This window comes from Megalops cyprinoides, chromosome 22 (genome assembly GCF_013368585.1).
Source record: "Megalops cyprinoides isolate fMegCyp1 chromosome 22, fMegCyp1.pri, whole genome shotgun sequence".
Classification (NCBI taxonomy): Eukaryota; Metazoa; Chordata; class Actinopteri; order Elopiformes; family Megalopidae; genus Megalops; species Megalops cyprinoides.
Window position 1 is genome coordinate 20,500,247 of NC_050604.1, and position 26,377 is coordinate 20,526,623.

The 26,377-nt window shown below is 48.1% G+C and overlaps 1 protein-coding gene across 1 annotated transcript; it reads left to right on the forward strand.

The window, feature by feature from the left end:
• The first annotated feature begins 1,006 nt into the window (after window positions 1-1,006).
• LOC118769449 (pericentriolar material 1 protein-like) lies at window positions 1,007-25,978 on the forward strand. The gene is made up of 41 exons (XM_036516551.1): window positions 1,007-1,139; window positions 3,480-3,597; window positions 3,849-4,094; window positions 4,483-4,776; window positions 5,286-5,456; window positions 5,873-6,025; window positions 6,413-6,571; window positions 7,270-7,456; window positions 7,843-7,952; window positions 8,564-8,786; window positions 9,064-9,250; window positions 10,047-10,241; window positions 10,370-10,521; window positions 10,727-10,971; window positions 11,391-11,509; window positions 11,991-12,120; window positions 12,497-12,634; window positions 13,176-13,357; window positions 13,772-13,960; window positions 14,370-14,604; window positions 14,833-14,978; window positions 15,403-15,578; window positions 15,947-16,130; window positions 16,919-17,175; window positions 17,618-17,773; window positions 18,113-18,169; window positions 18,935-19,107; window positions 19,761-19,898; window positions 20,280-20,409; window positions 20,510-20,653; window positions 21,094-21,212; window positions 21,660-21,791; window positions 22,277-22,465; window positions 22,570-22,629; window positions 23,056-23,155; window positions 23,480-23,619; window positions 23,929-24,001; window positions 24,336-24,526; window positions 25,196-25,288; window positions 25,521-25,644; window positions 25,834-25,978. Exons 2-41 carry the CDS (start codon window positions 3,496-3,498, stop codon window positions 25,857-25,859), a joined length of 6,225 nt encoding a protein of 2,074 aa, XP_036372444.1. The 5' UTR covers window positions 1,007-1,139; window positions 3,480-3,495; the 3' UTR covers window positions 25,860-25,978.
• Window positions 25,979-26,377: the final 399 nt, after the last annotated feature.

Here is a 26,377-nt window from a genome sequence, read left to right on the forward strand (position 1 = left end):
TCACTCTTTAAATCACCAAAAGGTACATCTGGTTTACTTAACAATGGTTTTACCTCACGTTGAAAAAGATACAAGAATTGAAAATGTCTCGCCTCTACAAAAGACTTCCAGTTCTGAAGAGTTAATGCTTAATTTCCAAATCCTTTTCCATTTAACGGCCATGCAGCTGAATGAAAACATTTATATCCATTAGCATGAGGTATGCAAAGACAAAACCAGGTGATTTTCTTATCGTGTTGCAGCAGTCTACAAAGAAGAACATTCCAACGACAAGCAGCCTGGATGCCTCCCTCTTTCCCATTATGTTATCCTACAAGACACAGACCTGTCTATGGACAGAGTACCCAGTCCTTACTGTTTTCCTTTCTTAGTACAGATTATTACATTATTACAGAAATTACAGACTTCTTAGTACAGACGCATGAGCGGGAAAGGAAATAGTGCTACATTCTTAATACGAGTTATTATCATTATTGTTTTTATTACTATGAGCAATATCTTCAGGCCTGAGACCTCTGAAATGAAGGTACTTCACACACATTAGATCAAAGTGGAACAGTGAGGACATCTCAGAATTGACGTACTCTTTCACAACAGAAAGCCAACTATGTATAAGATCAATTCTGTTTTAAACATTTTTGGATATTCTTCATTTTTAGAGACCTTAATAATAATGATAATCACCTTGAGTTGTTGATCTGAATTCTGCCTATAAATCAGAGAACTCAACTTCTCCTCTTGGCACATTTAGGTTGGAATTCTTTTCTAGGCTGCCCCACAACCTCTTATAAGCATCCGAGATAATAAATAGTTCGAAGTTGTCGCCAGTACTTATTACTTTCTAAGAGACAATTCTGGAATAAATGTATATTCTTAAAGATATTACATTTCCTTATACAACGCGTTTAATAAAATGGAAACATTTATGTCTTATACTTAGTGTTAGCAAGCCAGTAACTATTGGTAACAGGATATCTTTCCGCTTGCTTGTACTTAAAGATGGCGGTCGAGTTAGAGTACTGGTATTCAGTAGAAGCTAGGTAAAAGAAATAGAAAAATAAATAATTGTCTGACCACAAAGAGTAATTTGATGGTCCAGAGCTGCAGTGTTAACGTTATTTGGTTACAGAATCATTAAGGTAATATATTTCACATCATTACTTTATCTATTAGCTAGGTAGCTAGCGAACATTAGCCAGCAAGGTAGCTGTGCTTTTTTCGGGACATGCAGTGTGGTGTATCTGCACTTGCTGGGCACATTTTCTTTTATTGTTTCGGTTAATTATTGTATTACCGAATCAAATTGCTATTCCGTTTTGTTATCTATAGATAGTGTTAAATATCTGTAAGGCAAAACGAAACTAATGGTAGCACACCAGCTGGCGTGTTGACTAAATAGCAAGCTTGCTCGCTAGATAACGTTAGCTAGCTATGATTGATTTGTTTCCATATAGACGGATGCTTGTTGGTAGCTAGTAGGACGCGGCTAGTTGCACTTTACTGGCACACTAGTCTCCTGACCCATATTTTAAGCCTTTCTGTTGGAGAACTGGTTGGCATTTACCACTTAGACGCTGTTCCTTTATGTGGAGAAACTGCGGTTTATACATTAGCTGTATTGCTTGCTAGTTGTAACGTTGGCCGTCAGTGACTGACTTGTCTGTGTCACTAAGCTAGGTAGCTAACTACGGCCTTCACTCCATAAGGGCTAGTCTAGAACATCGACCTGCGTTATTTACTAAATGTAGCTAGATGTTGTAGTTGTGTTCGCTAATCCGTATGACACAGTGTTTATGTAGCTGACAAGTTAGCTAGCTGGCGAGCTAGACGTTTTAACGCAGTGTCGACTGGTTAGCTGGCTAAGCTAACAGAAGTTTTCGACTGGCCGCGCAAGGGTTACCATGGTGACAAAGACCCCGATCCCTGGAACTTTTTCAAGTTGCATTGTGTGCTAGTGAAGTAAAATCACTACGGTCACCCCGCTGGATAAAGTTGTTTCTCTTTCCGATGTGGCCATTTCAAACAACTGCTAAAATGGTGTTGTCGCTCGGCACCGAATTTGAAGAAAATACTTGGCCGTAACTCGATTAACATTATGAAACTAAGTCGTGTTCCCACACACACACTTGGGCAACTAAGTTAGCTCGCTATGCTACCTAGTGACGCTAATGTTATCTTGCGAGTTAGTCTGGAATAAGTGATATTGGTGACATGTATGCCTCCAAAACAAAACGACGTGCAAAATTATTAATTCATATTATTAGCAGTCCAAGTAGGCTTCGTTTGCTGTTAGTGTTAGCGGTCCAAATGGCCTTTTGAAGAAACGTCTGCTTATAACACTTTGGTCCTTCCTAGATAGCAAGTTGTCTGCCGTTGGAGCTCATTTCAATTCAAGTTCGCAGTGGGAGGCCGCGCTATTGTTAGTAAGGAAAGTGGGATTCAATAGCTCATGTCGTTAACTGTCGGGGTTGTGATTTTGGGGAGGGGGGGAGAGGTGACGGTTTTTTGCCGGGAAAACTAGCGGGTTTTCGCGGATCGGTTGCGGCCAGCTCCCCATATGTAAACACAGTCGGTTGCTATTTTGCTTGTCTTATTGGGAAGGAGGGAGACTAGCTGTTTGTCTTGTGCTGGAGCGCAGCAGGTTTGACTTTGGCAAACTGGTTAAGGCAACTACCCAAGGTATGTTATCCAGATTACTGACTGGGATCAAGACTTTTTTCCTACCAGTTATATCTGATGTTCACTAGCTGCACACTTCAGACATACTGGAAGCGGTCTGAATTATTTTTGTGGTTGAGTCGTGTCACAGGTCAGCAGCCTATGGTGGAATGTGGGAATCGTGTTCTTGTCTGTATAACTGGAGAATTGCGGATACGCAGCTCGCTGTTTCAGTTTTAATCATCGCGTTGGTAGCTGGTTGATTGTTGGAGAGAGAAGATGGCTGAATGCAGTTATCTAGCTCCGCGTTTGTTGACCCAGATTTCGTTGACTTCAGCTCTGTGGGCATTTTGCTGTCTCATGGATTTACTAATGGATTTCTCAGTTACGCCCGTGTTCTGGCATACAGTGTGCTGCCCACAACATTATTAGTGTCAGTAGTGCTCTTGTTTTCGAAAATAACTTCAGGCAACGGTAGCTAAGTAACTAGCTTGATGTTGAGCGCATGTACAATTACAGTTTTTCATATTTTTTCAGGTCGTGTTTTATGCTCTCTGATACGATACATCTAGCGAGCTAGTGCACGAGTGCATGATTTTATGATTGTGCTTACCGTGGTTTGTCAAAGGCTAAAGTAAGTTATGTAAACCGTGGGTGTGGGGCATTGCAGTAAAAAAATGTAGATCAGTTGAGCTCCTAGCTATTGTATTACCAACAAACTCATGAATGTTGTTGCTATGAAATGATCCTGGCGCATGCCCAGTGCCGGCATGCGCGGCAGAACACTTGTGACTGGTGAATGGGGATTTTGTTCCCGACAGGTGCTCGGTTTTCGGGATGGCAACTGGTGGCACGCCTTTTGATCACTGCACAGACGACCGAGATCTGCCCAACTGGACTGCCAGCAACGGCAGTCTGGAAGACAGATTAAACAATATGGTAATTTTAAACTTATTAAGATTGCTGCAGAATAAAGCACAGTTTCAAGACTGTGTACTTGTTTGATTTTATTGACCTAGTAGTATTGTCATGGCAGTGGATAGATTTTTAGCTGTTTCTTAAATTTTCTCTCTGTTGGAAATTTCTGAGGTTGATCACTAACTGACATGTGTTTACAAGAAACACTAATGACTGATGTGTAGATTTGAATGTGGACTTCGGCAGTAGAGGAAAGCTCGTTTTTTTTGCAGGACTGGGGTGTGCAGCAGAAGAAAGCCAACAGGTCCTCTGAGAAGAACAAAAAGAAGTGTGGCGCGGCGGTCGAGAGCAGGCTGACCAATCAGATCTCTCCAGAGTCGTCGCCGGGGGCGGGCCGGAGGCGGGCTCGCACGCCCCACTCCTTCTCCCACGTGAAGTACGCCACGCAGATGTCTGTCCCAGACCAGGCGGAGCTGGAGAGACTGAGACAGCGAATCAACTTCACTGATCTGGACGAGGTGGGTTGCAACAGCTGTACTTTACTGGGCACACCTGTTGCCTCCTGTACTATAAAATCGGGTATATAAACCACGTTTGTCTGAAATTCTGTAAAATCTGATTCAAATTCCTTTTTTATATGCTTGACATATAGTAAAGTGTGTTTAATGTTCATTGGATTTGTGACTATCTGATATGCCTAAAAATGACATTTCTAGGTTTATATTACAGTATTTTTTCAGCAGTACTGTGTCTGCCTAAGTTATTGTAAAATAAGGGATAAACATCATTCACTCCTGGATAGATATACCATGTTATCCAGTAAGTGCATGAAATTAATGTCTTTTCTGGTTGTATGACATATTTTTCTATTAAAAATATGGGGAATTTTCCCAAAATCTCTTACAGAGGAGCATTGGGAGTGACTCTCAGGGGCGGGTCACAGCTGCAAACAACCAAAGACAACTGGCTGAGAACAAAAAGGCCTTCAACTTTTTACCGCTCCACGTGAACACAAACAAAGGCAAGGAGCCGGCCGCTGCCGCCACTGTCGCCACCGTCTCTCCGTCCACCAGCAGGGGTCCTAAAAAGCAGTCCCCGGGGAAGGACGCGGCGGCCTCCCCCCTGAGCAAGGAAGCCTCCGAGCCACAGCGAGGAGCCGGGGAAGATGGGAGAGGAGAGCCAGGGATCGACAGCAGCCAGGTAACCTTTGACCTTTTCCTTCAAATCGGTTTCCCTTCGGACCTTTGCTCCTTATTTGTTGTAATTTATCCCTGCCTTTTTCTAAGGACATTTTGAAAGAATATACAGGATTAAAAGATGTATTATGCAAAGGTATTTGACCCTTTCGTAACCCAGATTTCATTGTGAACATTTGGATAGTCTCATGTCTCAGACAACAACTGTCTGTGTATTAGTGGTTGAAATTCATCTGGTTTTCTGTTAAAGCTGCAACAGGAATGGGTTACAGAATGGTTATGGAGCAATGGAGTGGGCTTGTTTTTGATGGGTTAGTAGTACAGGAAATGCTGGCCAGATTTACTGAGCTCTTAGTCTGCTTTATGGCTTGTAGATTTCGTAGATCCTTCTGTATGACATATTCCACTGATTTTAAGGATTGGTGATTTGTTGATTCTTGCAGCTTTGACCCACCCCGGTCCTGTTTACTGCATGCTTGTTATAGAATGTGTTCTGCTGTATGCTCCCCTCAGGTCGTCAGCAAGCTTGTTCAGATTAGGGAGTATATTGGCAAGGCCAGCACCATAAGAGACGACCTGGTGGAGAAAAACGATATCCCTGCCAATGTTGAGCGTTTATCGCACCTAATAGTACACCTAAAGGAGCAGGAAAAATCCTACTTGAAATATCTCCAAAAGATGTTGGTTAGTATGCTCAGATTTTTCTACTTTGCATGGGGCTACTAACCCAGTTTTTTTTTTTTTTTTTTAGTGGCTCTTCTGAACCTTCTGAACATAACATTGTTGAAATGGTTTTGTTTTTCACGCTGATCGCAAATTGCATTCTGGTTATGCTCTAATGTCCCTATGTGGCAGCCAAAGCCTGCAGTGACACATCCCGGCCCTGTTTGTCCCGTCCTTCCTTTGTCTGTGGAATATGCCCTTGTCAGTGTCATATTCCCCCCTAGCTGTATGTTTTTAGCCGGGTCTTGCTTAAGTTCCTTGTTGTCCGTACACCGCGCGAGCATGTGAGCGGAGCGAGCTTTCGGAGGTGGCTGGAGCCCTGTGCAGACGCCAGCGTTGAAACGGCCCTCCTGTCGCTCTCCTGTGAACCCCCGCAGGCCGGAGAGAACGAGGAAGACGAGGTTCGCACCATGGATTCCGCGGTGGGGTCGGAGTCTGTGGCCGAGAGCGCCTCGCTGAACATCGAGCTGCGGTCAGACGGTTCCAACGCCGTTGTGAGTAAAGCTGGAAGAGCCCCGCATTTCAGCCAGGTGTTTTTACCAGCGGCACACCGTATCGTACAAGTACCCCAGAGGAGAGATGCAGATACAGACACATTTGTTTTATTCAAGTCTGTGATCAAGCATGGAGTTTAAAAGCAGTGGATGTGTTTGGCAACACGTTTCCCAGTACTTTTTAGAGGTGTGTGGTCACAAGGGTCTCTAGAATTGTTGCTGCCCTCAGTCCAAAATGGTGGATTGTTTCATCCTGTTTCAGCCAGAACCCGTCTTAGCACTGCACAGAGCGTGACCTTTTGCTGTAGGAAGCGGTGTGTTTGAAGAGGAATGCATTTCATTGCAGTGCAGGATTTTGGCTGTGCTCGGTCTGTTTGGTGCCAGATGATCTAATGGTAATTCGCTTGATTAAACTTGCTGAAGGAGAGCTCTCGGGTTTCGAGAAGCCGGCCCCGCATCGAGGACAATCTAGGGCGGTCGGCGAGCCAAGGACAGGGCTTGGTCTGGGACGCCACTGAAGCACGTGGCCTCAGTGGCTTGGGAGTGTGGCCCGATAGGACTTATAGCCAGCATCCAACAAAGGTACTCTCAAGCCTGTGCTCTCCCGTCTCCACTACCCTGTCTTTGGTTGTGCCTGCACTCCGCTTCACAGGCATAGCTATACTTGAACTCTGCTGGGGCCGTCTGAGGCATGGCTGTGCTAAAATTGTCCTGGCCCTGTGTTTCAGAGGCATGGTTGTGCTGGAGCTGTGCTTGCGCTGTGCTTGACCTGTCCTGGCTCTGTTTCAAAGGCATGGCTCTGCTTATGCTGCTTATCTGCCTGTTGCGTTCTCTGCCTGCAGTTTTGGCACGAGGGGGGTTAAAGTTTTTAAAAGCTTGTGTCCTGCTTTCATTGCCTTTTTTTAACAATGACTAAGCATTTCTTTTACTTAAACTTGCACAAAGTTTAATTCATTTCAGGAGAAGCTCATGATGATGTAGGCTGATGTTATAACAAAAAAAGAACCTCAGAAGAATTCACAGAATTTGTAGCTTAAAATGAAAGTAGAGAGCTTACTAAAATTTAATGGCTCTTTCGTCTGCATGTGGATGTGATGTCTGCATTAACTATTAATCTGTGAATTCTAGCTTTTGAAAAGTTCTGTTTGGCAATCAACAGTATAGAATTTGAGAGAATATGACAAATCACTTTGATTAGAAGTGACGAAGGTGGCATTTGGTACCGGGGGGGTGGGGGTTCTTGGACACCCCTCCATCGAGGTGCTTCTTGGTCCTCCCAGGGCAGAGATGGGCGAGCAGGGGTGAAGGAGGAGGAGGAGGAGCTGGAGAACCTGCGCCGGCAGCAGGAGCTGCTGAAGAAGATGCTGGACCAGCAGGAGCAGCTGAAGGCCTTGCGTGGCCGGCAGGAGGCGCTCATGGCCCTGCACAGCAGCGGCCAGCGGGCTGGCACCGGCATGGACGACACCGGTGAGGCCCCCTGAAAAATGGCACACTCAGATACAACACATGCCCGCTATCGCCACCTACAGATGAAGACTAGTGCTGCGGTTTCTTATTCTCTCAATTTTAGGCTTATTTAAAAGTTGGTATAAAAGGTTAATTTTCAGTGGCAGAATTAAATGCACGAAGGGAAATGCTGTTTTAACAATGTCTGCTGCTTAGGAATTTTTTAGAGTAAATCATTCTTACGTTCTGTTGTTGTCCCAAATAAGAACAGTCTTGATTTTTTCCTATGAGAGAGAACCAGTGTGTTACCATTTGGCTCCAGCCATGGCAGTGTAGGAAAATTTTGTGATATGGAAGTTTGTTGTATTGATTGTCGAGTATTGTCTTGTTTGTCTTTTTGCGTGCAGTAATAACAGAAAACACAGGCAGTGTTTCTGGACTCAGCATCACCTCAGAGCTGAATGAAGAGTTGAATGAATTAATCCAGCGTTTTCATAACCAGCTTCATGACACGCAGGTAAGGTGGGGCCTTTCTGAGTGCAACGAAGGGCTCATATCTTGGTGGTGTCACAGTTTTGATTTTCTTGATAGGTTACTTTCAGTTGCTGTAATACAGGTGGTATTACAGATGATGTCATTTTGGGTAATAAATCTGGATGTTTAGAGAATTTAAACCTGCAGTGGCAATATTAATACTGGTTGAGAGCGTCATATTTCTAACACTGTTTTTTGTGAATAGTTGCAACCGTTCCTCTTTTGTTGGGTAGCCAGGGTCATTCTCTAAAAAATAAGCAGTTAATTCAGCACAGCTTAATATGCAAAGCATATCAGAATGTTAACTTAAGAGAATACTGGGGATAATTGGCTACACACTTTTCCAAAAAAAAAAAAAACGCATCCATCCATTTGCCAGAGGTACTATTGACCTTGATTGGCTGATTTTACAAATGAATTGAGACGGGCTACCAGATATTTCCCCAAGGTTTTAAAATCTCTTAGTACCATCTACGGTGCATTTTTATCAATTGTCCCATTTTTACCCGGTGTTATTTTTAAATTTATTTTTTCAGCTATAATATAGTTCTGTTGCGATGATAATTATAGTCTTTGTCACTGCTTGTGATCCAGACGAAGGCGGTTCCAGATAACAGGAGACAAGCGGAGAGCCTGTCCAGAGGCCGTGTGCCGGCCCAGCCCCCGCCCCCGCCCCCGCCTCGTCCCCAGCACTCTGCCACCGCGGCTAGCGCTCGGCTCACCAAGCTCCAGGAGCTCCAGGACAAGAAGGACACCATGGATAAGATCCTGCAGGAGCTGCACACGCTCAGAGACCACACTCTGAACAACAGCTCCTGTGAGTGCAGGCCCTCGTTCTGACAGGGAGAGACCACACCCCGAACAGCAGCTTTTATCACAGAGAGGCATGAGGGGTAGAACAGCGTTGAAATAATAAAGTTAATATTTGGGAAAGAGTGGTGTTTTGCTTACTGAGGTAGATACCATTTTGGCCATCTGTGCTGAAAGTTTGGGTCATCTCTGATTGCTGAAGTAATCGTTCCTCTTGCATTAGGGTGTAGCATTTATGATGGAGTCCCTTTTCAAATTTGCACTTTTTCCATGGTATCTCTCAGATGGAGGGGCATTCTGTGAGCGCGGTGCAGACCACAGGGGTGCGGTTACTGGGGTGTCCGGGGAGCGCTGCTCAGCTCTCAACCGAGAGGCCAATGGCCGTATGGGCGTGGTCACCAGACTGGACCCCTCCACCGTCCACCACGAACCCCAGCTGGAGGACAACGGCAATCCCCCGGATAAACTCAGGTTCGTGCTCATTCAGTCAGGCTGTCAGGCTGTCAAACCTGTCACTCACTTCACCAGCTTTTTTGGAGAAACAGAGCTCCAGCGGAAATGCATTTCCAAGCTTTGCAGAAGTCCATTTTGAAAAGTGATGGGGCAGAATTGCTTTTGTGGTGCTGGTAGACTTGTGTCAGCGTGGCGTTTGACTCAGGAGGAGACCTTCCATCGGTGAGGGAGGAAAGTAAGCACTCTGCGTTCTCACTGTGCCCTGGATCAGAGAGTTCCGTTCTGGGAGGCACATGACCCACTTATTCTTTAATTTTAGGCAGCCCACTTTTCTAGAACACGTGGCCGTCATCTTGAGATGTTTTTATACAGCTTTCATTCCATCGCTGACTTTTAGAAGACAGAAGTGGAAATGGTGTAATCCGCTCTCTTAACGGGGTACAATTTGTTTGTATGAAACAAAACATTCATTCACTAATGAGAAACTGTTTGGGCGATAGTTCTCTATGCTTTTCAATGTCCCTAAATTAGTGGGAGTTGTCAGTTTACCTGAGGACATCCTGCATTATGGTGTCATTCTTAGGAAATCCCTTAATGTCTGTCTTTTTGTCTTTTGCTTGTTTAGCTCAGCAGAGGTTCCTTGTTAGTGTCTTTGTGGGTTATCCTTTTCCATTTCTCTGGTTTTATGTGGGCGTTCAAAGTGTGTCAGACTTCATGTTGATTATTCTGCTTCTGAGCTTGTGTGAGTTAACCCCAGACAGCCTCTGGATGTGTTTTTGTGTGGGTTATCCAGTTCCTTGTTTTTCTCTGGCAGGAAACTGAAGGAGGTTCACAAGAGGCTGAACGAGCTGCGAGAGCTGGTGCAGTACTACGAGCAGACCTCCGACATGATGGCGGACACCGTCAACGAGAACGTCAAAGACGAGGACGAGGAGACTGAGGAGGGCTCCTTGTTTGAGGCCATGTTTGACTCTGAGCAGGAAACCCAAGAACGTGTCACAAACATAAGGCAAGTGCTCAGAGTCCCTGTATTTCACCATGTGATTCTGTCCACCGAGTCTCAGCCAACGAATATAGAAATGTAAAACTGGAGCACCAGACACACTGTATGAAGGGAAAATTCACCTCCTCTGACAGAAACCCACAGCGTGCTGGGAACTGGATGGACACCAGTGGCCTGACCAATGCCCACGGCTCCAACAACCGAGACGGGAGGCTGAACACGGACTGTGAGATCAACAACCGCTCTGCTGCTAACCTGAGGAGCTTGAACATCCCGTCCGCCATAGGTGAGCCTGTGCGTTTCCATGGAAACACATGTAGCACCTGCCATGTGGCTGTCAGGAGATGCCAAATGGCCAGAACTCCCTACCTGTAATTTAGTAGCCTGTAAGATAGTCCAGCAGTGCTCAGAGCAAAGGAATAATGAGCATAGCGTTTCCTTGTTGAGGAAAGAGGCTGTTATCGCTCATGCTGGTGCTGTGTTTGAGACAGAGTGCCAGTACAACCGGTACCGCCCCTACAACGAAATCAAGGATGCCAATGAGGAAGAGGAGGAGGAGGGGGAGGGCCTGGTGGACGAGGAGGAGGAGCGGGAGAGGGGTGCGGGGAGCGAGGCTTCCGGCTCCAGCCGCAGGAGCAGTCTGGGGGAGGACCCCGAGCTGGAGCAGAAGGTGCGCCGGCTCCAGAATGCCAAGCAGAAGCTGAGGCAGCTGCAGGAGCTCGTCGCCATGGTGCAGGTGAGGCGGGGCTACCGCGACTCATTCCTCCAATCAGATCACGAGTGCCACAGCGATATAAGGGAAGTGCATGTGCCAAGGTTCAAACGAGTAGGAGCAAGATTGTACGGCAGAGTTGATGCTTATGTTCGTGGAAAAAGGGATGTACCCTTGATTTAAAATTGTTATGTGAACAGGGATTATTAAGTTCATTCATCGGGGGCTTGTATATCAGCTTTGTTTTTCTTCTTTGACAAGTCTTATCGCTAGACTGACCTACATAGTTTCCATTTATGTTGCTGGGTATGTACTGATGCAATTTAGGTTGAGGATCTTCCTCTAGGGGGATCTCAGCATCTGATGTTTGAACTTGCACTCCTATCCAGGTGGTTTTTATTGTGCATTGTAGTGAATTTAACCCAATCCCCCCCCCCCCCCAGAGTGACGACACTGACGGGACCACAGCCAATGAGGAGGACGGGCTGAACCAGCAGCCCAACAACACCCGAGCGTCTGTCCCCAAACCGCAGAGGGACCTGTCTGTCACCGAGGCCGCCAGGTAGGACACTGCCACAGCCCTGGGCTGGAGCCAGGGCTCTTATCTGGAGCTGTCGTCATGCTCTGAGCAGAGGGCCCTTTGTGTGTGCCCTATTCAGTCTCTGGCTGATGTGCAGTTCTGTCCTTGTTACACACAGCCTTCTACAGTACAGCATTGCCCTCCGGCTTTTCCAACTGGGAGGCCATAAAATCCAGGAAAAGTGTTCGCCTTGGTACACCAAGCTTTTATATATCCTCTGTGTCAGGGCCATTAACTTGAGATCTGCTTGGTACTTTTCCAACTGCGTACTTTATCTATGGTCCATTTCAAGTAATGTCCCTCCCCAACAAGACTCTCTTCAGCTGGCCTTGCTGTTTAAGTAATGAGGTTTTTAATGCATGGGTGTCTTACGGCGCGAGCACCTCGCATCGCGACCGCCTCCCGCGGTGTTGCGCTGCGGGTTGAGGCCTGCGTGTTCAAGGGCGGTGTTGTGCGACGGCAGGGAGAAGTTCTACTCGGCCAAGCTGAAGCAGCAGCAGCGGGAGCTGCAGAGGCTGCAGGAGGAGAGGCAGCGTCTGGCAGAGATCCAGGGAAAGATCCAGGACCTGCAGTGGGCCTGCCCCGACCTCCAGGTACAGCAGCACCCGTTAGCCCCCGCATTACTGATCAATTACAGCAAGCAAGCGGAAAAGCCATTAACTAGTGAATTGCAGCCAGTGCACTTGATGTGAAATGTTTATTTAGCTTTTTTTTTTTTTTAAAAGCTGCAACCACAAAATATTAGCTGCGAGGTACCCAGGGCACCTCTAACGTACCTGCTGCCAGGAGCTGCCAGTGGTGTAAGTGCAGGGTTGTGACTGTTCCTGTCTCACTGCCGTCATTGAACAGGGCTGGCTTTTTGGATGCTCTTTGTCCTGCCCCGTAGGGACCCGTAAGTGCGCCTCCAGTAAACTGTAATTTTCCTGCCGGTCCGCTGCGCGCTAATTGCGGGTTTCCTGCCTCTTTCAGTCGTCCGTGTCCAGCGCGGTGAGTCAGCAGGGCCCGCGGAGGATTCCCGCCGCAGCGTCGACGCCCGGCCTCGGCGCCAGCGGGGCGGCGCTCAACCCCACGCCGGAGGCCACCGCAGCCACAGGCCCCGATAATGAGGTAGCGCTCAGTACACTGAACCGTTACTGGGTACCTGAACATGCTAAGTGTTACACTCACGCTCACTGGTCTGGGAGTGTTAGCCTGCTCTGACACTGTTGTTCATTCAACCTAAATGGATAAATATTTGTGCTGGAAGTCACTCTGGATAAGAGCGTCTGCTAAATAAATGTAAGTTTTACAGGAACCGCAGGCCCCGGTAATGAGAGAGAGCTCAGCACAATGTCAGCATTACTGAACTGAGCATTACGCCAGGATTACTGCTGGAGAGTGCTTTGTTTCACATGTTGGTGTAATAGTATTGTACAGCTGCTCGGGGCCTAGTGTAGTGTATGTTACAGGCCTGTCCTGGTTTTAGCTGGGGGCTAACATAGCGTACATTACAGCCGTGTCCCGGTTTCAGCTGTGGGCCTAGCGTAGCGTGTGTTACAGCCGTGTCCCGGTTTCAGCTGTGGGCCTAGCGTAGGATGTGTTACAGCCGTGTCCCGGTTTCAGCTGTGGGCCTAGCGTAGCGTGTGTTACAGCCGTGTCCCGGTTTCAGCTGTGGTCGGAGATGCGGAGACACCAGATCCTGCGGGAGGAGCTGAGGCAGAGGAGGAAGCAGCTGGAGTCTCTGATGGCGGAGCATCACAGGCGGACCGTGCTCAGCGACGCCCCCTGCGGGAAGGACGGGGCAGAGCCACCCCCTCTGCACACCCCGGTGCCACTGAGCAGGGACGAGAGGTGAGCGCGCTCTGTGCTGTGATTGTTACAGTTAATGTGTAGTGGTCCAGGTTGGAGCTGTTGTTATTGTTAACGTTATGTTAATTAGTGATTTTATGAATGGGCTGGATGGAAAATCTGAAGTGTGGAAGATGAAGGGGTCTGTTGAGCAAATACATTAATTATAAGAATGGACCCTGTGGACATGTGAGACTTCCTGTATTCACTGAAAAACATTATTTCATTGGTTACCCTATAGAAGCACTGACCTACTAGAGATGGGTCTTTATTGCAAGGTGTGTGTGTGTGTGTGTGTGTGTGTGTGTTTGCATCCACATGGGCTCACCTGGTCATGTACAGAGAATGTAATTCGCTCTTTGTCAGTCAGAGGGGAGGTGGGTATTGGCGTGAAAGTGTTTGCGGGTCCCTCAACAGGACGATGGCCACGTGGGGAGGGTCCACGCCGTGCCAGCTGGACGAGGATGAGGATGGCTACCCCTCAGAGATGGGTGGCGAGGAAGAGGAGCTGGAGGAGGAGGAGGCAAACTCCAGCTCCAGCGAGGACCTGGCCATGTACCCCAGCCGAAAGCACAGGTCCCACGGGGGCAGGAAGCTGAAGGAGAGGTCTGTGATTACCGCACCATTAAAGCATTCCTCAGAGCATGAGACACTGGCTAATTCTTGTGGAGTTGCAAAGCTGCATTTTCTCCTTTTTTTAAGTGCTTGGCTCTAAAATGTGTCATTCCACTGCTTCTAAAAGGCATCCTATGAGGAAAATAACAGCCAAACAAACTCCCCCTATTCATAAAGACCTTTTAAGGAGCGTTGGCATTGGTGTGCTCCCAGTGTGTCTGCTTTCCGCAGGGTTCATTTTCTAACCCTCATTGCCATTATATTTTAAATGGATTTCAAGTGGCCGTTTACAGCCCCGTAGCCAGGGTGTTATTTGTAAGGCGGTCATTTTCAGGAGCGTCGGGGCGCTTTCTCAGAATCCGCCTCGGGTGAAACGGCGTCTCTCTTCCCTCCCGCCCAGCTGCCCGAAGTGGTCGTACCCGCGCCCGGCGGACGAGGGGGCGCGGCCCTCCTCCAAGGCGCGGTCCCGGCAGCGGCAGGGAGCCCGCGGGGCGGGGCGGCAGGAGAACGTGCGCCGGGGCCCGGACAGGCCCTCCCTGGAGGGGACGCGGCGCTGGCAGGAACAGGTGAACCAGCTGCAGGCACAGCTGGAGTTCAGCACCAACATGTGCCAGACTCTCCTGCAGGACCAGCAGGTCTGTCTGCGCCTCCCCCGCCCGCTGCTTTCGTCTTTCACGGATCTGAGCGCCGTTTCCCCTTGTAGTTTGGCGCTTTTTATAACTGACATTGTTTTTCTCTTTCATCCCCCTCTGTCTGTTCTCTCTCCCTCTCCTTCACTGTGCCTGGCTCGCTCTCGCGCTCTCGCTCTCGCTCTCTCCTTTCCGTCTTCCTCCCTGTCTCTCCCTCTCTTCCTCTCTCTGTAGAGTCTGTCCTGTCTCCTGCAGTCTCTGCTCTCCAGCCCCTACAGCTTGATCCCGAATAATGTCGGCTCGCCCCAGGTGCACCTCATCATGCACCAGCTCAACCAGTGCTATACGCAGTTGGCATGGCAGCAGAATAACGTGCAAAGGTAAAAAGTTTTAAAGTTTTTTAAGTTTAAAGGTAAAGTCTCGTGTCAGTGGCAGGCCCAGGCATTGTGCATCCTGTGGATGTTTTTCAGCACCTGCAATATGACAGCACTGTGTGCTCTGAAGACAGAGCTGCCCTGTGCCTCAGTTTCTTATATTGTAAACTTTGTTTAGTATAAAAGAGTTACTCTGTGGGTTCATGCACTTTTATCTCCATCAGCCAGGCTGTACTTTGTCTGGTCAGCTGCTGAAACGTGGTCATGATGTGCTTCTAATATTGACTCTCTATGTGGTTTTTTGTTTGTGTTGTATTTTTGCTTCACTTGTAAGTCACATTGGATAAAAGCGTCTGCAAAATGAATTAATGTAGATGTGTGAATGAGAGCCCAGAGCTGTCGGGGTAACGCGGTGCTCCTCGCTTTGCAGACTGAAGCAGCTGCTGAATGACCTGCTCCGCCAGCAGCAGCCTCAGACCCCGCAGCAGAGCTCTTCCCAGGACAGCGCCGCCCGCCCCGCGTCTCCCGGCCTCTTCCCTCCCCCCTTCACCTTCCCCCCCGGCGCTCTGAGCGTGCCCGGACTGGCTGGCTTCCCCATTCCCTCTGGTAACGGCCCTCCTTCATCATGACGTCCACAAAGTGGGCTCCACAAAGCTGTTAGGACCTACAACAGGACAAATTTCAGTGGAACGAAAGACTTAAAGTTTCTGTTACAGGCTGTCTTTTGCAAATAACTTTTTTAAAATAATTATTGTCACAGCAACTCTGTATTTCATGTATGTAGTTTGGCCTTAACTAGTGGTGTTCATGCTTATGTACTCCGTATCTGCCAGTGTTTCCTCCTTGTAAACATTTTTTGAAAACTAAGAAATATTTCCCCGTAGCGTCTGCCCCTCACCTAGTTTTGGGAGAGCTGGTTTAACGCTGTGAGTTGTGTGCTGTTTTGTAAGATGTTCTCCCTGCCTTGCCGCCAGGCTTTGGCTTCAGTGCACCCTTCCCCCCGGGGTTGGGAGAGTTCACGCCCCCCGCAGCCGGCCCGGCCAGCACCCCGCAGCAGCAGCAGCAGGCGGACCACAACTCCTCTGTGAGGACGGAGTACATGAGCTTCCCCCCGGCCGCGCCCCAGGAGAGACCCCCCGCCAGCGGGGCGGACACAAGGTACCGGGCCTCCGCTCACAAGCGCAGTGCACACCATGCATACGCTTACTCCCACACTGGGCTGCTTTGGAGCTGCAGCCAGGATGTTTCAGGCCCGGGATCTGTGGCCGTCTGTGAACGTATTCAGGTCTGACATTGGCAGTGTAGCGTTGGTGCTGACATTTGCCACTGCCTTGCATACAAGGGAAGGTCACTCTCCAGGCAGAGCTTTGAGCCGGAGTGGAAAAGTAGAGCATGTGGCGGAAGTAGAGCAGACAGTCTCGGGCAAAGCGCCTCCTTTCAATACGATGTTCTGATAAACACATCAGTACTGTAATATTGTGATTGGTGTTGTCTTGAGTGGAGCATGCTGTGCAGATGATCTGTGTATGGCCTACTGTGCCTGTTATTTTTTTGTGCTTTGTCTTGTTAAACACATTATCTTGTTCTATTTGACCTTTCTTTGTGGAGCTTTGTAGTAAGCTTTGCCAGCTGAGCTCTACATAATCTTACAGTGCAAAGTGGGGACAAATAAGAGCATTACATTATTATTGTCATTTAGCAGACACTCTTATCCAGATTGACTTACATAGGTTACAGTTTTCACGTTATCCATTTATACAGCTGGTTATTTACTGAAGCAATTCTCAGTTAAGTATCTTGCCCAAGAGTACAGCAGCAGTGCCCTGGCGGGGAATTGAACCGGCAACCTTTTCAGTTAGAAGCCCTGCTCCTTACCACTGTGCTACATTGCCGCCCCATTCCTATACTGAGGTATGTTTGCTGGGGTTTGTGTGTCTGAATGGCAGGACGCAGAAGGAGGGAGAGGGGGCGGAGCAGCAGGGCGGGGCCTTCAGGAGGACCCTGGAGCAGGGCATCCGGAGCCGACCCTTCCACCGGGAGTCCCTGGAGAGCCTGAGCAGCCTGCCGGACCCCGCCGACCCCACAACCCTCACCAGAACCTTCCGCCCAGGCAGGAAGGCGTCGGCCCAGGACAGCCTAGCCTCCAGAGACAAGACGCCCAATGCCAAGAGGAGGAGAAGTAAGCCACGCGCCAAAAACGCAGGTCGGCCTTACCGTTGGGTGATTGTGTCTGTGTGTGCAAAACATAAGTGTCATGCATACAAATGGGAATGAAAAAATAAATGATCTCTGTGCTAGGGATGTAAATGTTCGATAGCTGGCAGCACAGACTGCAGCTGGACTAGTTGTAGTGTATGGGTTTGCTGGGTTCGTGCTTAGCAGGCTTCCTAAGCAAGTCTGATCCAGCTGAAATTGCTCAGAGTTGTACGTAAATTTATTTTACTTCTGGATATGTAACAGAGCATGTTCAGGTTAATTGCTTTGGTTATGGGCACAGTCACACCTACAGCCCTCTCCTAAAGGCGGGTCTGTGATGCGGGTGAAGGCATCTGAAGCCATGTTGGAGGTGTGAGTGTGAGTGTGAAATTCAGTGACGCAGTGTGCAGGAGCGGACACTGACGGTGGGGTCTCGTCCCGGTCCTCAGGGCAGGGGACGGACAGCGTGTCCAGCGCCAGCGAGTACGGCCGGGACCCGGCTCCACACAGCAAGCAGAGGGAGCAGAACCGCCTGCTGGACCGGCTGACCCAGGAGAAGCTGGACAGCAAGATCAAAACCAGGCAGAACAACGAGCTGTCCTCAGGTGAGCCTCTGACCCGCGCTAACCCTGATAGAGCAGCCGCAGATCACAAGGCCAGGCAGAAAAGCTTCCTGTTGCACTTAATGACTTGTTCATCTTTTCCTCACCCCAGTATCCCATCACTTTAATTTTTAATCTGAAGGTTTCTGTCATTAATTTCTTAATTTCTGAGGTGGGGGCACAATACTGCAGAACAGTAAGAGTCAGAGGAGGAATGCAGGGACGACTTTGGAAATTATGGGGTTTTTTTTTTCTTCTTTTTTTGTCACCCCTGCATGTGTGTGTCCACGTTTTTGGTTGGGTTTTGTGTTTGTCATTTTTTATTTGTCCGATTCCTCACAGCGTGTGGTTGGAGCGCACCCCTCCACTCTAACAGAAACGCATGCACTGAAGCACCAGGTAACACGACACCCGGCGCTTTCCCCCCTTAGCCAATCAGAACCCAGGCCTCGGCCTCTGTGTATTTTTAACCGCCTTTTCTCCCTCTGCCTGTTTTCACTTCTGTCAGTAGTGTTTCTGTCAGCAGACTCGCTCAGGTGCTTATTAGCAGACAGAAATGCGTCCTTATCCTCAGTGGGAGTGTGAGAACACTGCGTGTTTACTGAGATGTTGTAGGGAAATGAAAGCTCTCATGTGCTCCTGGACAGAGCAGAAAGCCCTTAGCTGTATGCTCGAACAGACCTCAAGTGACACGCTGGTTATTTAGTGTTTAGTTGACTTTGTCCACAGGTGTTTAGAGTTGATGGTTCCTTTGCTGTATTTTGCATTCATACAGCTGTATATTGACTGAAGCAGTCCAGTTTAGTGTCAGAGGTTTGGTATGGAGGGTCATTTCAGGTTTTGATCAAGGATACCATGGCCTGATTGGGAAGTGCACCAGCAGCTCTTTGGTTCCTAGCCCAGTTCTTAAACATTGCTGCACTGTGCCAGGTGAAGTTAGGTTCACACATTAGGCTGTATGTAAACCTGCTCTAACTGGAAAGCTAAATGAAACTTCATATGAAGAACACTCGTATGGAAGTGCACAGCACGGCAGATAAAATCTTCAGAGCATCCCAGACTCTCTTTATCTTGTGATAGGATTTTTAAAAATATTTATTTAGACACTGGTTATCGTCAGACACTTTTTCCATTCTTTTAAAATGCTCCGTTTTCTATTGGCAGATACGAGCAGCGACTTCTCACTGTTCGAGGCCTTGCGAGAGACCATCTATTCAGAGGTGGCAGCTCTTATATCCCAGAATGAATCCAGACCACATTTCCTCATCGAGCTTTTCCACGAGCTTCAGCTGCTCAACACGGATTACCTGCGTCAGAGGGCACTCTACTCCCTGCAGGTAACGCGTGCAGAGCCACGACGCTCTGAAGCCTTCTCTAAAATCAAATGGCTGTATAGCCTGTTGTACTTGCTAGCGTACTGCAGCACCAGCAGTACAGAGGTGCTGACTCCCCCCAAGAAATATTTGAAACTGGGATTACTGAAACTGGTTTAGAGACACTCCTACACTTTTTGGTCTTGTGTAGCTCTACACTCACCTGACCTTGTGGTCTTTAACCTGTGTTTCCTCATATTTGTTCAGCCAGTGCCGTGTTTCTTCATGCACAGTGATACAGAGATCTGTAAACAGCACTGCAAAGACTGATAGATGTAAGCAGAATGCAGCAATTATGTTTGCAGCATTAAAGCACACTTAGTGCTGCAAACATACGCTAACTGGCAAGCAGCAAAGCTAGTTAGTTCTGCCCGGTACGGAATCTGTTTAGGTGTGTAACTGTTGTTTCATTGTGTAATACCAGAAACGGTGTGATTTATAACTAGAGATGGAAGGACACTTGGATGGTATGACACCATTTTAAAGTTTAAAACGTTAGCTCGGAAACAGCAGGAATAGGCACATGTAGTCAGTTGGATTTGGATGTAATTTTGATCGTGCAGTTGCACTGTGTGTTCCGGTGATGTGCAATCCCTGTCCTCTCGCTGGTGACGCAGGACGTTGTGACCAGGCACCTCACGGAGAGGGACACTGCGGACGGGCAGCCCGGCTCCCTGGGCCCGGTGGCCTGGGTGACTGCTTCAAACTCGGAGCTCACGCCCAGTGAGCCCACGAGCCTGCCCACCAGTGATGCGGTGAGAGTTGGCACGCTACTATAGCAGCATTTACACTGTGAAGACCTGCTGCTCTGGAACACTGCATAGATAGCTTAGCTTTACAGACTGCTAGCGGGAGACCATGAAGGGCAGCGGTGCGATGTACTGGTTAAGGTATCGAGCACACAGCTAGAAGGCTGCAAGATTAATGCCTGTTTTACCCCTGAGCAAGGCAGTGTACCCAGACTGCTTCTGTAGAGGCTCTGTAAGTCGCTCTACATGAGCGCATATGCTAAACAGTGAGAAAATGATTGGAATGGCAGCCCTGTATTCAGAATGGGAGCGATCATCCTTCTGTGACTGACTTGGGTGGAGGACGCCGATGCAAACCCGTTTCACACTGCAGTGTGACGTTTTCAGGACGTGTCCGAGAAGAACATGAGGACCAGACTCGGCCTAAGAAAAAAGCCCAACAATGCAGATGCCGTGGACAACGAGAGCGCCCTGTCTGTCTCCGCAAACTTCGAACCCTTCGCCAGCGACGATTTGGGTAGGTACAAACGAAGCCTTTGGGCTGCCTGGTGCCTGTGTGTGCAGCGCCCTCGCTGTGTGCTCCCTCGGTGACGTTTGTGCGCTGTCTCGTCCTACAGGTGACACGGTGATCCACTTGGACAGAGCGGCGGCCAGGAAGAGGGAGTACGAGAATATGAAGCAGAGAGCAGAGGGCCACCGCAGCGTCACTGCTGCCGCCGAGCTTCCGCCTGGTGACCACGCCGCGGCCAGGCAGGAGGAAGGTACCGGGCCTCCGCCACTTACTGCCTTAAGCGGCAAGCTTTCTGCTCCACTGGGTCACCCTGTACCCCGTCTGTACTGTTCGAAAGCTAAATTTCCATTTTCTTCTGAGCTGTGTAACATTGTTAGGAAGTAGAAAAGGCAACAAATGAAGGTGTTAATAGTGAGTGTACATGGCAAATCTGAACATACCAGAGTTTCAAACCAGTTTAATTCCTTAACAGCTCTTTATTTGGTTGTTAACGTATTCATTGCCAGCCTATGTTTTTGCAGAGCAAGTAATTGGTACTAATGTATCTGCTCTGTATGTATGTGCTCTGAAGGTATAAACAGGTTCTATAATAGTATGATGGTACCTGGTCTTTGGTGTTGATGCAGTGTTTCTGTTTCGATGTAAGTCGTTCTGAATTTCGTCTGCATGACTTTCGCATCCGAGGTGCAGGTGATGGCTCCAGTGAGCTGGCACGCGCTTCTGGAGACGGCCACTGTCCGCAGATCGACATCGAGCAGCTGGACCAGCAGATCAAAGCCATTATGACAGAGGTCATTCCCTTCCTGAAGGTGGGGAAAACTGCCCTGGTAGTGAAGCGTTTACTTCCTGTGTCATTTTCAAAATGACCCAGGTCTGGGTCACTGTGCAACTCCAAAGCAGATTGGTGACAGGAAGTAGACTGAGTGTTTTGCATTCAGAGTGTGAATAATTAGCGCTCGTGTTTAGCGCTGATGCTCATTTTGAGGAAACTGAGCGGCATTTCCCCCCTCAAAGCAGTTGGCAATCCAGCAGGTTTGTTGGATTGAATCCCACCCCCTCAGCACAGATAGTGGTCCAGCGGGTTTGTTAGATTGAATCCCACCCCCTCGGGGCAGATGGTGTTCCAGCGGGTTTGTTATCTTGAATCCCCACCCCCTCGGGGCAGATGGTGTTCCAGCGGGTTTGTTAGCTTGAATCCCCACCCCCTCGGGGCAGATGGTGATCCAGCGTGTGTGTGTGTGGTTGTGGTCCCACAGGAGCACATGGAGGAGGTGTGTTCTCTGCAGCTCCTGAGCTCAGTCAGGAGAATGGTGCTGTCTCTCACCCAGCGCTCTGACAGCAAGGGCTGCTTCCGCTTCCTGCACCGGCAGCTCGACCACATCCTCAAGGTCCCTTACCGCCCTTGTTATTACTGTCAGTGTTATTGTTTGGGAATTTATTATCTATTTGGAACGTACTCATCGCATTTTCAACAAAGGAGCAGTTCTTTTCGTTATATAAGGACAATGCGGCATTATGTGTTAAAATCAGTAACTGTTACTGTTAGAATTTGTAATTAACGAGTGTTAATTACATTCATTGCCATTAGCATGATGATTTAACCGTATACAGGATATTTATTTCAAAAACAGCGTTATCAAGGGAGACTCGCAGAGCATTAGGTTATAGTGCAGAATACAAACTGTAATTAAGCAAATTGTACTGAGTTCAAATAAATTCTTCCATGTGATTCCAGTAGAAAAGATGACCATATCTAGTTCTCCTTGTCACCAGTGAAAGTTTAAAAAAAAAAAAAAAAAATGCAGCTGATTTGTGGGTCTCAGGTCTGGGTTCACGGGTTGGGTTGACGGTGGTGTGTTGGGTGCGTCTCCAGGAGAACCTGAGCAAGTTCGCCGGGAGGACACTGAAAGAGTGTGGGGAGGACCTGCTGGTCATGATCTCTGAGATCCTCTTCAACGAGCTGGCCTTCTTCAGCCTGATGCAGGAGCACGGCAAAGCCGCCCCCAAGCACAGAGCCGCGGGGAGGGCCGACTGCCCGGCCCCCGAACAGCCAAACGCAGAGGTGTGGGCCTGCTTCCTGCCTGTCGCGCGGTGCATCACCTAAAGGGCAATTACATTAAAACTATTACAAACCATGTGACGTGTGCTATTCGTCTTTGTTTCCAGGAGAGGAAGTCTGTGGAAGGGGGCGAGTCATTTTCCGCAGCTTACAGCGATGAAGATAAAGTAAGTAACAGTCTGTGCAAAACCAAACCAAACGGGGAACTCTCGCTGTTGGAACCGTGGGTCGTTGCTTTTTATTGTTCGGGAACAGCAGAGATCTTACGGCTGTACGGTAAACTACCTTGAGGAGAAGGTCTCCTGGTTATAAAACCTCCAGAGTGAAGGAGAGCAGAGCCGTTTGTGTTCCAAGGACAGAACTGTTTATGAACACACTGAAAATAGCTTGCACACTCATGCGATCGTTAAAGACGGTCCTTAGCAACAGCATTGGGAGGAGGAAATGCTCCAGAGGACAGTGCTGCGCCTGTAATAACCTTAGCCTTCACATGCGTCGCGTGGACCACGCACTCGAGCAGTGATGAGTGCATTTTTATATACGGCTTCAGTGGGCATTGCGCGAGTCTCACTCCGAGATGCTCTGCTCCGCAGGATAAGGATGAAACCGAGCAGGAACCTGCGCTTCAGGATGGAGAGGCTTCCGAGAGGGGGGGCGAGGACAGGGACGGAGGGGGACAGCCTCTGTCCGGAAGTAAGTAGGACGAGTCTGAGAAGCTCAGTGCAGAAGCACTAGGAGCTCTACAGCTCAGAACATGTTGTAGTCGCTCTGTGAATGAGAATGAATGTTTCATGCTGCTGACTCACTACAACTGTGACGCCCAACGCCCCAGCCTGGGGGTAGGACATGCATTTCATGTTCCCAAGGTGTCCTTTTTAAGTCCTGTGTAAGGGCAGGGATTGGATTTGGCCTGCTTGGAGTCGGTTTGTTGTGTTTTAGGGGGTGAATTAGCACTGTGCCCCCTGTGTGTTTCTTACGCAATTTCTCATCATCACCCCCCTCTCCTATCTGCTGAAGGCCTGTCGAAAGCAGACTCCTCAGCTGTGACCAGCGGTGGCAGTGGAGAGGAGGAGAGGCCGGGGGACGTTGGGACTGGGCTCGCGGACGCCCCCACGTCCCCGCAGGCCAGCGGTGCTGCTGCACACGAGCCCGAGCAGGTGAGGCCGCCAGGTACCTCAGACACCTGACTCACTCAGACGACCCCTCTCTGTGTAATTGGGTGTGCTCTATGGAAGGCTGTCATTAAGACACTTAACAGAGAAAGTTGTGAAGAATTAACATGTGGAGTGCCTTGGAGGGAGTCCATTAAACTTGGGTCTCTTTTTTTTTTTTTTTTTTTTTTTTCTTCTATTTATGTTTTGCGAAAATGGCCCTCCCAGGGCTGGTGTTCCTTGGCTTTAGTGTTGGGGTGCTGTGCTAGTTATTTTAATGATTTAATGACAGTTATTTGCCTGCTGCTTTTCCAGGCGACAAGCAGAGTCTCTGAAAATGGATGCCAAGTTTCAAAGTCCAGCCCTGAACCCGTGGAGCACTTGGATGGTACGCACCTAAATGTTTGGTACCTAACTTGGTGACAGTCATAACACTGAAGCAAATCACACAGTTCGGGTTAATGACAAGGTTCAGGTAGACAGGGGCACCATCCCAAACTGAACCAAGATTAGATTTCCTTCCACTGCTGGTTCAGTCTTAGAGTGGATATGGGGTGCAGAATTCATGGTGTCAGACAGTCGATTTCAGAATTTTTTTTTATTCTTTTGGAACAGCTTGACAGAACCAGGCAGGAGAACTCCAGAGTTCCTACCTTTTTTGTTTTGATGCCATCATATTGGGTAACGTTGGATGATTTTATTTCATTCCTTTTGTATAACAGCCCAGTCTGAGTACGTGGAGATGGCAGAGCCCACCGAGAAGGACGAGGTGTCCTGTGAGCCCGGGGTCCCCTCGGGGCAGAGCGGGGGCGACCCCGCAGCACCCGCCGAGACGGAGTCGGTCTGCGTGTCCCGAGAAGGCTCCGCGGCCTGCAGCCCCGACACGGACTCCCCCGTCATCGTCAACGAAGACGTGAGTGACCTCAGCCGGCACTCTGTGACCTTCTCTGGCAGGGCAGCGTCTACCCACGCCCCACCTAATGAGCTGCACCGCCTCCGCTCCGCTGCAAGGCTACGCCCAGCTATTTGCACGCTCCTTCCTGCCTGCAGCCGTTACATCCTGTAATGACTCTGTACACTTCCATCTCAACGATCACACTGTGTTAGTTATGTATTGAATGCAGGCAGTACAAAATATTGAGCACTGTATTGGGTTGAGACAGGTCAGATGTTGGTTTGTGAAACTTCGTGTTTTTCTGCGTCTCTTGCTGCTGCTGACCAGCTGACTTCCCCTTGAAGATGACTTAAGTTTATTCGGGAAGTTATGTGAAATTTATCTTACTGTGACCTTTAGTTCAGCGATTACTTTATCTGGTGATTTGACATTTACAGTATTGATCAGACGGTTGATATATTAATTATTGGATGGTGTATGGTTCGTCTTGTGAGACAGGGTTTCTGCTTTAAGGGCCAGTAGACTGGATTCTTGGTCATGTTTGAATCATGTTGCTCAGATTCAAACCCATCTCGAGTGCCTTAGCCGACTGAGCTGCTCGAGAGTACAAAGCTGGTTAATCATTGCTGTTTTATGAGCCGTGAATGTTACAGTTTGAACATAACTTCTAAAAATCTGATCTTGCAGGAAGTTGGGTCTGGAAATTTGAGCCAAAAGTCAGATGAAGAGGACTTTGTGAAAGTGGAAGGTTTACCTCTACAGCTGTCTGCCCTTTGTCAGGTATGGCTTATTCAAGGGTAAAAACATCTGTGAGGAGGGATTCAAAATGCGTGGAATTTGCGGGAACTTGTCAAATTTTCACCAACAACTTTTAATAAATCAGTTTTTGTTTTATGTAAATTACTGGCCGTAACTCGTAAAGTACTCCATAGTAAATACTGTAACATGTTTAGCCTTTTGTGAAGCCATTGTGTGTGATTTGTAAACTGATCCTCCTTTTAATCAACCAAAGGAGGAACTTCAGAAGAGAATTACAAAAGAACAGCAGAGCAACGACCTGTCAGCGGAGATCCTGAATGGAAATGTCGACGGACTGGCAGGGCTTCTCGGAAACTCCTTAACCCTAAAAGAACCAGGTAAGGCCGTACGATGGTCACCTCTCTGCGTTTTGACTTCTGTCATTAATTTTACATTTCCAGGTGAAAGTGTGCGTGTGGTTGGCTTCAGCTGATGGTGTCTGATAACCGTGTTACCGCTATGATGATGGATGATACGTTTTTTTTTGTGTAGTCACAAATTTTCACTGTGTGCCTCTCTTCCTGCAGAAACAGTGGGAGCGCAAAGCGCGTGAAGATCTTCTCCTCGTTGTGCTGTGTGTATGACTAAGGCCTTTCTCCAGTCAAACCGCAATGTATCCTGACTCCAATTTTGAGTTGTGGATATAAGTAAGCCTTGTAATTTTTTGAACATTCTTTTTTTTATCATTATTATTATTATTATTATTATGATTAATTTTATTTCAATGACCTTAACACTCAGTTGTGAAATGTAAAGAACTGAACACTTGACATTGCTACTCAAACTTAAGGAGAAAGGGCATTACGGTCTGATTGAACTGGGTTAATTGTGCATTGACATCTAACGCAGCCACTCATTTTAACACTGAAAATGTAATTAATCGTAAATGACTGATACCTGCTTTAGAACTCCTCAAGGCCTGGCAGTTGAAGTGCAGTGGTGAACAGGGGAAGCATCTAAGATGAGCTTTTTCCATTTATATTCTCACTGTCCAAACAGACCAGTTGTAGCTGCAAAATGTACTTTTTTTTTTTTTTTTTTTTGAAGTGTGAAGTTTGTTTCTGACCAACT